An 11,149-nucleotide genomic window follows, 5' to 3' on the forward strand; every position below is an offset into this window, starting at 1 on the left:
CCTTGGCTGACTTCAAACCGCGATCCTCAGATCTTAGCTTCCTAGGTAGCTAGGATGAACTATCTCCAACTCTCATTGACTCAGAACTTGTTTTTCCACTCGTAACTGGACGACTTTCTTCGTCTTCAGTTTGGACATTTATTTCTCCTGTTTCTCTTATGGAATCTCTCAGTGTACACACTAGAGACACCTCCTGGCTATGACCTGTTTGTGCCATCATTTAATCATATGCTTCTACACCAATCTTACTTATACCACAGATAAAAGCACTATAGCCTAGATGATCTGCAAATTCAAACTGACAGTCATCATATTGGTAGTAATCAAGAATGCTGTGTGAACAGAAATCACTCTTCACTGGGCTGGGAGTTTGGCCTAGTGGTTAAAGTGCTTGCCTAGCATGCATGAAGACCCGGGTTCGATTCCTCGGTGCCACATATAGAAAAAAAGGCTGGAAGTGGTGCTGAGGCTCAAGTGGTAGAGCTCTAGCCTTGAGAAAGTCCAAGGACAGTGCTCAGACCCTGAGCTCAAGCCCAGGACTGGCAAAAAAAAAAAAAAAAAAAAAAAAAATCACTCTTCATACTTTCAGGCTATTTTACTAGATCATAGGAGTTAAGACCTGATTTTTTTTTTTTTGTGGCAGCCTGAGCTTTATCAGAAGTAAAGAAATGTTGAGAATTATGTTCAGAGCACCCAATTTGCTTTTCCAGCGAGTAGTCATTAAGCAGACTGTAGGGTTTGCTTAATACACTCCCAGATGTAACTGACAAGACTCAGGGTACCTTGCAGTTACTCCATTGCTTGACTGGGGGCAGAAGGCACCAGATAAACCAAGAATATTGAAGCAAAAAAGCAAATGAAGCTTTATAGGATTATATCTAAGCTCGTGGAATAGTTTGAAAAATTCCAATAAACCTATTTTCCTTAAGTATGGCTTTTCAGTGATATTAGCATTAACTTACTGCATCAAATATGAAACTAAAATGTTCTTTCAAAAACACTGAAAAGGGGCCAGGACTTTCTCCTCATAGTAGAATGCTTGCCTAGCATGCATGAAGATCCAGGTTTGATTCCTTGGCAAACATACATAGAAAAAGACTGGATGTAGTGTTGTGGCTAAAGGGGAAACTCTACCCTTGAGAACAGTCTAAGGACAGTGCTAAGGCCCTGAGTTCAAGCCCCACAACTGACAAAAAAAAAAAAAAAAAAAGCTACCGGGTACTGGTGGCTAACAGCTGCACCTACACCTGCCATCTTGCAATCTTCCCTACCCAGGAAGCTAAGATCTAAGGATTGTCAGCCAAGGAAGGAATATCCATCTAACTGGAGATTGAGATTAACTATAAAAGTGGAGCTGGTGCTTAAGTAGTAGAGTGTTACCCTTGAACACAAAAAGACATGAACAGCACCCGGGCCTTGAGTTCAAGATCCAGAACTGGCACAAAATATTAAATCAGTCTGCTCATCAGACAATAAAATGGCAGCTTTCTAACACAAAATCAATGAACCAGGCATGGTGGCTCATGCTTGCAATTCTAGCTACTCAAGAGGCTGAGATCTGAGCATCAAGGTTCAAAGCCAGCCTGGGCATAAAAGGACTCTGATCTCCAATTAACATCTAGAAAATGGGAAGTGGAGCTTGGCTCTAGGGTGGGGCAGTAACCTGGAGCTGAAGAGGTCAGGGACAATGCCCAGGCCCAGGGGTAGGGAGGCAGCCTTAAGCTGAAGAATTCAGCTACAAGGCCTAGGCCAGAGCTCAAGCTCTATGACCACCCGCCCCTGGGAGGGGGGGGGAAAATCAAGGAAGCAGTCACTGTTCAAGGTTTATTTGTTTTCATATGACATCTGGATAGTTTTTGCGCTATTCATATATAGCTTTTTACATAACATGCCAATGCACACTATTGATATATAATACATAAAATATCCTTTAAAACAGTAATGCATGTGACATGCAAAAATGGATTTATACAACACATCCCAGGAAGTGTGACTGGGAAAAGATGGAACTAGGCATTTTGGTGATTTACAAAGCACACAGTAACATATCTGGTTCGAGAGTAATTAGGGACTATGCACCATTCATTGGCAGTGGTGTCTCAGAGGGTAAAATTGTTTACAGTTACCAGTTTGTACAGTTACACAGGACCCATCCATCATCAGAATACAGCTGCATGTTTTCCTGAACCAGTCCTATTCCTAATTTCAGGAAATGGATACTTTTCCCAGGTCATTTTATAATACTACTGCTTTAGTCACAGATCAGCTGTAAGGGACAACATGCATAATCTCTGACTAAAATTCTCTTATAGCCTAGACAGTGAAGTGGTACATAGAAGACTTCAAAACTGCAGCTCCTTTTGGATTCCCCAAAGTGTATCTGCACTTTTCTTCAAGCGAGCCTCTTCCTCGGGAGTCAGAGTGACCTTCACCACATCTGAAATTCCATTCTGTCCCAGAATGCAAGGAACACTAAGGAAGACATCTTCCTTTATTCCATAGAGACCCTAAAGGGCAAAAAGCAAGGAACTTTAGATCGGTGTCTATTCTCAGGTCTTTAATCAAATTATCAAGTGATGGATGATGTGCTAAACCACAGTTCTAGTGGAGATTATCCTTCAGGGACAACCCATTTTGTTCTAAAAATCAGTGTTAAGTACATGAATTTTTATTTCAGGATATTCTCAGAAGTCTTAACTGAGAATCTGGTAAAAATGAATAAATGCAAAACAAAGCACCTTTACAGAGACCTACCTTAATCATAGTGGAAATTGGATGCACTCTTCGAAGATTCTTCATAATACTTTCTGCTAAATCTGCCACAGACAGTCCAATGGCCCAGGATGTATAGCCTTTCAGTTTTATCACCTCATAGGCACTGTAAGAACAGGGAATAACAGGAAAGAGGACAAACATAGAAAACCCATTTTCACTGAGCACGTCTGCACTAAATAATGCTATAAAGCAAACCCAGATCTCGACAGTAAATCACATGCATATAATTCCCGTTCTCTAGAGGCTAAAGCAGATGTAGTTTGAAGCCAGCCTCAACTACAGTGAAGCCAGTCATGAAAACATCTCATGAACCAATTTTACACACCTGAGGATTAACACACACGGCCTCATAGTTTTATAAACAAATGTCACTAAGATGAAGTAACCGATTTCCATCACTTCTATTAGTAATTAAATATTTTAGTAATGTTCTGAGTTAGACCTTGCTAATAACTATTTTGCGGAACAGTGAACTTAATTAAATCTAAATCTATTTATAAGGAATTTATTACATAGGAGATACATAGTTCTTTCTGGTGCTGAATTCCTGTGATTCCAGCTACTTAGAAGGTAGAGGCAGGATTGTTGAGCTGGAGGCCAATCTGAAGTAAGAAAGACCATTTCTCAAAACCAAAAATACAATCCAGGCAGCAGTGGCTCATACCTGTAATCCTAGCTATTTGGGGAGCTGAGAACAGAAGGATCATGGTCAAGGTCAGTCAAGTTAAGCTGTGGCTCAAGTGGTAGAGTGCTAGACTTGAGCTAAAAAAGCTCCTGTGGGACAGTCACCAGGCCCCAAGGAACTGAGGAATCAAACCCAGAGTTCGTGCATGCTAGGCAAGCACTCTACCACTAGGCCATACTCCTGGCTCCAGAAAAATCAGTGAAATTCTTATGTCCACTTAACCACTCAGAAAAAGCCACAAATGGCTCTGTGGCAAGTGGTAGAGCACTGTCCTTGAGCAAGGAAGCTCACAAACAGTGCCCAGGACTAAAGTTTAACCTTTCTATGTTGTTAAATTAGGAGTTCTATTACCTGTCAACAACTTGTTTATGAACCTCTTTCCACTGTTCCTTATCTGCATCAGTGCCTAAATCAGGATTCAGATTCTTGAAGGCAACACCAGCAACATTCACTCCACTCCACACTGGCACTACAAAGAAAAAGTATAGCACATATTTATTTCTAAACTCTTTTATTTGCTTGTTCTGGTCCTGGGACTTGAATGTCAGCCCTCATGCTCTTATATAGCTTTTTTTGCTCAAGACTGGTACCCTATTACTTCTGACCTTTTGCTACTTAACTGGAAGTCTTGGAGCTGTGTTGAGATCTTGATCATCAGATCTCACCTCCTGAGTAGTTAAGACTATAACACTGAGCCATATTTTTAATTCTCTTATTCGTAGAGGTAGACAGTCAAGACTGCCATTTTGTATTTTCATTTAGATCATATAAAACCTAACAGTAAATTCTAACTTATTGTCCCTTTCTACTGTAATGGTTAATTCAACAGACATCTCAAATATGAAGGACAGTATGGGGATATAAGTGCATACAGAGCTTAAGGTCATAGGGTCAATCCCTACCAACTGTGGTAATTTATTTTCATAGAAAAAAATAACAGAAAACCAACAGCTAAGCGCTGGTGATGCACACTGCAACCCACTAGGATTACAACAGTCTGAAATGAGTTATGGGGGTTCCAAACCAATCCTGGCAGAAAAGTCCAGACTTTTTGGGAGACTTTAACTTAAGATCAATTTAACAGTAAAAAACACTACACTGGACATGAATCAAGTAGAGCATCAGCTTTGAAAAACACCAAATCCCAGCAGAGTATGAGGCTCCAAATTTAAGCCCCGTGACTGGAGAAAAACAGAGAGAAGGGGAGCAGGCCATACAGGTTACTGGTTACTTGAAAGACTCTTAATTTGACAATGAAACAGCAGAAATTTCCATGTTGTCTTCTGGAAACAACAAACCTAATGCTTACCACTAGAATCTCCATGCTCTCCAAGAACCCATCCATGACAGCTCAATGGGTGAACTCCCAGCCTCTCTCCCATCAGATAACGGAACCGGGCTGAATCCAGATTGCAGCCACTTCCAATGACACGGTTTTTGGGGAAGCCACTTATCTTCCAAGCCACATAGGTCAGAATATCCACTATGAAGAAAATATGTGAACAAAATGACTAAGTGACTCATCAGTACTTTGTTAGCATTTCAAATCTTCATGACACTCAAGTCTCAACTATTCAAGAAGTATTATTTTATGAAAATACACTGTGCAGCAATTAGGGGGACACAATTAAATTTATCCCTCAGGTAAGTAGTTTTAAGTTTCAACTGTGTCCAGCGGTATTATGTCCCTGTAATGCTTTCTCTTTTTTTAATTTCTTTGCCAGTCCTAGGGTTTGAACTCAAGGCCTGGGGGTACTGCCCCTGAGCTTTTTTTGCTTAAGGCTAGCATTCTACCACTTGAGTCATGTTTATGTGGTACTGGGGATGGAACTCAGGGCTTCAGGCCTGGTAGGCAAGCATTCGATCACTAAGCCTCATTCTGAGCCTATACAGAAGTTCCTTTTTTCTTTTTTGTCAGTTGTGGGGCTTAAGCACAGGGACTGTTTCTGAGCTTTTTTGCTCAAGGCTTGCACTCTACCACTTTGAGCCACAGCTCCATATCCTCTGCAATGCTTTTAAATGAAGTATTTTGTAAAACACAATCTCTCAGGAGAGAAATGAAACATGAGAAATAAATACACAGCATGGAACATGTGCTATCATCTTTGCTGTGGTTTGTCTTTTCCCCTTCTCTCCCTACCTACTAGCTTGTATAGTTCATTTTAACCATGCCCAGTGAATATCACTGCTTCATCTGTTTACCCTTTGTTCCTCCATTGGTTTGTCTATCTTTGTGCAGAGACAAGCCTCACCTGGATTGGAAACAATAAGCAACTTGCAATTTGGGCTGTACTTCACTACATTAGGAATGATGAACTTGAAGATGTTTACATTGCGCTGGACCAAATTAAGACGGCTTTCTCCCTCTTGCTGACGGGCCCCAGCTGTGACAATAACCAGCTTAGAATTTGCAGTCACAGAATAGTCTAAAGAAAAAAAAGGAAACAAAACATTAAGGACGCTTAAGAAAAATTCTTATCTACAGAATAAAAATTTCCTTGATCAACTTCTAAGAACAACCTTTGTTTGCCTTTTGTGTATGTGATATTGAAGAATCGAACCCAGAGCTTTGTGTATGCTACGCAAGCACCCTACCACTAGGCCACACTCCTGGCCCCTCAGTTCATTTTTTTTTTTTTGCCAGTCCTGGGCTTGAGCTCAGGGCCTGAATACTGGCCTTGAACTTTCCTCAAGGCTAGAGCTGTACCACTTGAGCCTCAGCACCACTTCTGGCTTTTTTTTTCTATATATGTGGTACTGAGGAATCGAACCTGGGTCTTCATGCATGCTAGAAGGTTAAGCACTTTAACCACTAGGCAAAACTCCCGGTCCCCTCAGTTCATTTTTCACATTCTTCTTACTATTTTCACTTAGCTACTTACTGTCATCAAAAGATAAGTAATTCACTCTCATTACTCTTCCTTCCTTCCTTGAGCCAAGTTCCATTTCCCCTTTTCTAGAGGTTGATTGGAGATAAGTCTCAGGTCCTTTTGTGCCTGGGCTGGCTTTGAACTTTGATCCTCAGATCAAGCCTCCAGATTACAGGCATGAGCCACCATGCCTATGGCACTGGATAGTTGTCTATCAGATAAGTGGCCAACAATGTTTCAATCCCAGTTTCCTGGCTGGTGTTGGGGGTAAATGTAAAGAGGTGGAGCCAAGAATACCTGTGGAACAACCTCATTTACCCTATTCCCAAACGTGTGTTTGTGTGTGAAAGGGAATGGTAAAATAAAAAGATCGAAATATCTGAGCTAAGGGTGGAGTTCAACAGTCCAGCACTTGCTTAGCAACCACGCAAGGCCCTGGGTACAGAACTTCAGCATGAAATCATACACACACACAAAAAAAACCTGGAAACAATATGGTTAAAAAGAAGCCTCAAGTTTAAAGCTTTACTCATTGCATTGTACTTCACATAGTTTCCATATTAGAAATAAACTGAATTTCCAGGTAAAATCATTTACTAAAGATGGCCACTTAGATCGACCAGCAAAAAGTTATTTCCAGGCTCTCTTATACTGTATAAAAAATAAAATAAATGGAAGGATTTTGAGCCTAATCAAGAACTGAGGTCTAGAAAAGATTATAATAGAAATGTCTTGACCAACCTTTGCCAGAGACAATTTTTGGTGTTTTGAGGAAAAGGCTGCCGTGCTGGAGGTCCATCATTTCTCCCTTCAGTTTGTCTTCCATGACATCAACAAGAGCAAGCTCATCTGCCAAGTCCTAAAAGACAGAAAATTCTTAGTTAAATGGTAATTATGGATGTTTAGAAAGGCATGAAATTTCTATTTTCTGGCATGAGTTATGCTACTTTTGTTTAGGATATGCTTCAAAGTAGAGGCAGTATATTCTTCAAGTTACACTTATTTTAATTAAAAACCCTATTGCCCTGTTGGTGAGAACATAAAGTACAACCACTCTGGACAGCAGTCTGGAGGTTCTGCAAAAAGTGAAACAGCTCTTCCCTATGACCCAGCCACACCACTCCTCAGCCATCTACCCAGAACATCACAGGCCAGGATACCATAAAGACACATGCCTATCCCTGTTCAGTGCCACACTATTCACAATAGCCAGAGTGGCACCTATACACAATGGAATTTTACACAGCCATTAGAAAGAACATAGCATTTGTAGGGCAATGAATGGACCTAGAAAAAATCATGTTAAGTGAGGTAAACCAAGCTCTGAGACAAATTATACGTGTTTTCTCTTATATTTAGAAGGCAGATCGAAAATACACAGGGATGTGCTTCAACACACACAGGGGCAATGTCTATGTGCCTCTAATTATATTTAGATTCTTTGATTCAGTCTTATATACCAATTGTAGGCTGTTACTAAACTTTCTGGCTGTTTTCCACCCAAGATAGCTTTCCATCAATAGGAATAGTTCTTTATAGCTCAGACTTTGTGCAGTACATAATACTGGTGACACACTTCTGCTGGGAGCATCATCAATGGACATAATACATAATACATAATGTCTATGGTCTTCCATTACTACAAAAGTTAACCTACTTGCAGATCTACCATAAACCAACTACAATAAAATTATCTGGTAGGTATTCTTACCCATAATACGTCAAAGGCCAATGAAAAAGACCACTTATTTTCAATTAAAAAACTTACTTTTAAGAGTTTAGATTCTCCTGGGGCTTGAGCTCAGGCCCTGAGCACTGTCCTTGGGCTTTCTGAAGGCTAGAGCTCTACCACTTCTGGTGGCCACTGCACCACTTCTGACCTTTTCTATGTATGTGGTAATGAGGAATCCAACCTGGGTTTTGTGCACCCTTGGCAAGCACTCTACCACTAGGCCAAACTCCTGGCCCTCGGTTATCCTCTGGTTAACTTTTAATACTGTTGATTTCAGAGAACCTTTGTAGTTTATCACCCTGTTGCAAAAATACTTTGAGAAAGTTCTCCGAATGAGTGCATGAACCTAATTTACTTTATTTTATATACAATGAAAGAAGTCAGATGGGAGAAAGAGTAGTCAATTTATGGACTTTCATAGTGAACTCGTTTTACTTACCTTCATTAAGATACTGATGGCACAGGCCATGCCAACAGCACCAACCCCAATAACTGTAATCTTGTTCTGGGGGACATGATCCTCCTTAAGAAGATTCACAATCAGCTGATCCTTGAGACCTGCCATTCTGGACTTGGAAGGACTGGCACTCTACAGGGGAGGGAACATTCATTGTTACTGCATCCTGCACACTCTTTTCTGCCCAAGAACTCTGCATTTAAATACTTTTTTTGGGTACTTGCCACTAAAAAAAAAAAAAAATCATAATAAATGACAAGGATAGGGGGCAAAAAAGATGACCCAAAGAGTTGAAAGGACACATGCTAGCGGGTATGGACTGGCTAGAATATAAAAATCTCACCTTGGTTTGGAAAATAAATATCGATGTTTCTGTGTAAGAATATTCTTCTGAGTCACTCATCTTGCCTCACTAGTGTCAGGAGTGCCTGGCCTCCTCTTAGACAAGAACACTGTGAGCCACCCAAACTCTCCCCCTGGCCACCAGGGACCCTTCAGTACGAACAGTACCAAGATAAGGGCAAAAACTACATGCAGAAGGCGCCACTAACTAACGGCCATGAGGTCTGACCTCAAGACAAAGCCACGTGCTAGGAGGTCTGCGCATGTGCGCACCGGCTTCCAATTCGCCCCCTCCACACCTCCCAGTAACCCGTACATTTTATGCCCCACCTATTTCCGGAAGGTTGCGAGAGGGGGAGCTAGTGAGCATGCGCACACGCATTCCAACGCAAGTAAGTGCAGGAAGGTGGCCTGCAAGAAGCCGGGAAGCCCCACTTCTCTGCCCAGCCAGCTTGGCTTTAACTGAGTCAGATAACCAGGCGCTACTGGGTTCCTGATAGGGAACTATTTGGGTCAGGGAGGGAGTCAGACTTTAGCCTTTACTAGTAGAGGGAGAGCCACGTGAAATTCGCCTGGGCTGCCTGCCTGACCTGGCAGGTAGCCAGAGACAAACTTCAAGTAGCAACACCAGGAACCACGAGAGGGTAATTAAGCGGGGGGGGGGGGGGGTTTGGAGGGGAGGGGGGGAGACTCGTGGCAAAGTGTTTAGCCGACTAAAAGGCGGTTCTGCCAGAACAGGAAGTGCAGAAAAAGCCGCTGCGGGGGATCTGAAGCCAGGAGCCCAAACGCTTTTACAGAATTGATGCAGGCCTTTAGTTTTCGGGCCGGGATAGGAGCCTCCATTGTACTCATCTAACCTAGCACTGCACTTATTGGAGGTAGGCCACAGGTTGCATGCCCAAAGATCCAAGTCTTGACATTGCTCCAAAGGGCAAAAATATCCTAGAGGACCTCCAGGCGCGCAGCCCAGAGTCGCCAAGCCGGGGAAGTGGGTCTCTCCTTACAAATCATTGCTATTTCTAGCCAGCCTTGTAAGCTTTCTGCAGGCGGTGGGGAGCAGTGCCGAGATGGGGAGGGGGAGGAATGGGTTGTCCCAGCTTCACAAAAAAAAAACACTCAGCCCCAGGGCTCAATGGAGAAGTGAGGGTCCGTCTAGAGACGCCGGCATTAAAGGAGGGCCTCCTTCCTCCCTCCCACTGCACCCTTACTGAGTTGGCCCTAATCCTCTTTCAGCTTTTGATTGAAAGGGGAGGGGGGCACGGTAGCGGGCGCTCCCGCACTCGATGGATCGTCTCGGGTTCCCCGAGGGCTGCGCGCCCCATCTTTACACGTACCGCACCTAGTACAGTCAGATATACCAGCAGCTCCCTGCGCCCCAGAATTTTCAGGGAGCAGCCGCCCCCGCCAGGCTGGTGTGCTGGGGGACAAACCGGGGCTCCTCAGCGGCCTTCTGCCTTCCAAGAGCTGCCCTGGACGGGCTGAGGCTCTAGTAACCCGACCTCAAGTTTTGCTCACTCGATCGATTCTGAACCTGGAAGTGCCCCCGCCCCGACCTCCCCATCCCCTTCAAGCACGCAATGTCCTAGTCCCTCCTCGCCTCCTAGAACCCCTCTTCCCGCGGGGCTTTTCACCTAAGGTTGGGTGGGGCCCCGGTCGGTTCCCCAACGCAGCCAAAGGCCACGGCCTGCAGTTTAGCACAAGGATCCAAACCCACGCGTGGCGAGTCTCCTCCCAAGTCTCTGGGCCGCTTCTAGAAAACGGCCTACACGCCCCCTCCCCACTGGTCCCCCTGCCGGCAGCGCCTCGCTAGCGGAGCCATAGGGGTATCGGGCTCTGCTGCGCCTTTGGGCGCAGGGGCGCGCGGAGCCAGAGCATACCCGGGGTGCGCGATGGGCGGGAGTCGGAGGCGCGCGGCGGACAGATCCGGACTCAGCAGCAGCCGCTCCAGTAGTCCGACCTCGGCGCGGGAGGGGCCTTAAATCCAACCACGAGGCTGACGTCAGGGTGGAAGCCAGGCGGACGTGCGGGAACCCACGTGTGGGTTGGGTTAGGGGCGGGCGCCCAACCGGGCGGGGCACCGGAGAGGCCCTGGCGGCGCACGCGGCGGATGGACAGACCTGCAGGCCTGCCCACGTGCGCCGGGACGTCTAAGGGAATGCCCAACGCCATGCTGCTCTCCGGCCCCGGAGGCCTAGGCCCGAGCCGTGAGCCAGTGAAGGGCGGGGAAAAAAATCCCCTCAGCTTGATCTTCAGTACAATGTGGAGGGAAGCCCTGATCTGGTCTCCAT

General features: G+C 44.5%; 1 protein-coding gene across 2 annotated transcripts; it reads right to left on the minus strand.

Annotated features, from left to right (window-relative positions):
* Positions 1 to 1,810: 1,810 nt before the first annotated feature.
* Ldha (lactate dehydrogenase A) lies at positions 1,811 to 10,822 on the minus strand. 2 transcript variants are annotated; one of them, XM_090348027.1, is made up of 8 exons: positions 10,739 to 10,822; positions 8,502 to 8,651; positions 7,072 to 7,189; positions 5,713 to 5,886; positions 4,770 to 4,943; positions 3,812 to 3,929; positions 2,755 to 2,878; positions 1,811 to 2,507 (listed from the first exon to the last, which is right to left on the minus strand). In XM_090348027.1, the coding sequence occupies exons 2-8, from the start codon at positions 8,625 to 8,627 to the stop codon at positions 2,343 to 2,345; spliced, it is 999 nt and encodes a 332-aa protein (XP_090204153.1). In that variant the 5' UTR covers positions 8,628 to 8,651; positions 10,739 to 10,822; the 3' UTR covers positions 1,811 to 2,342. The 2 variants fall into 2 exon arrangements, with proteins under 2 accessions (XP_090204153.1, XP_090204152.1); XM_090348026.1 differs by lacking the exon at positions 10,739 to 10,822 and adding an exon at positions 8,863 to 9,084.
* Between the last annotated feature and the right edge of the window lie 327 nt (positions 10,823 to 11,149).

Source organism: Megascapheus bottae, chromosome 16, assembly GCF_031878675.1.
Source record: "Megascapheus bottae isolate mThoBot1 chromosome 16, mThoBot2.hap1, whole genome shotgun sequence".
Classification (NCBI taxonomy): domain Eukaryota; kingdom Metazoa; phylum Chordata; class Mammalia; order Rodentia; family Geomyidae; genus Megascapheus; species Megascapheus bottae.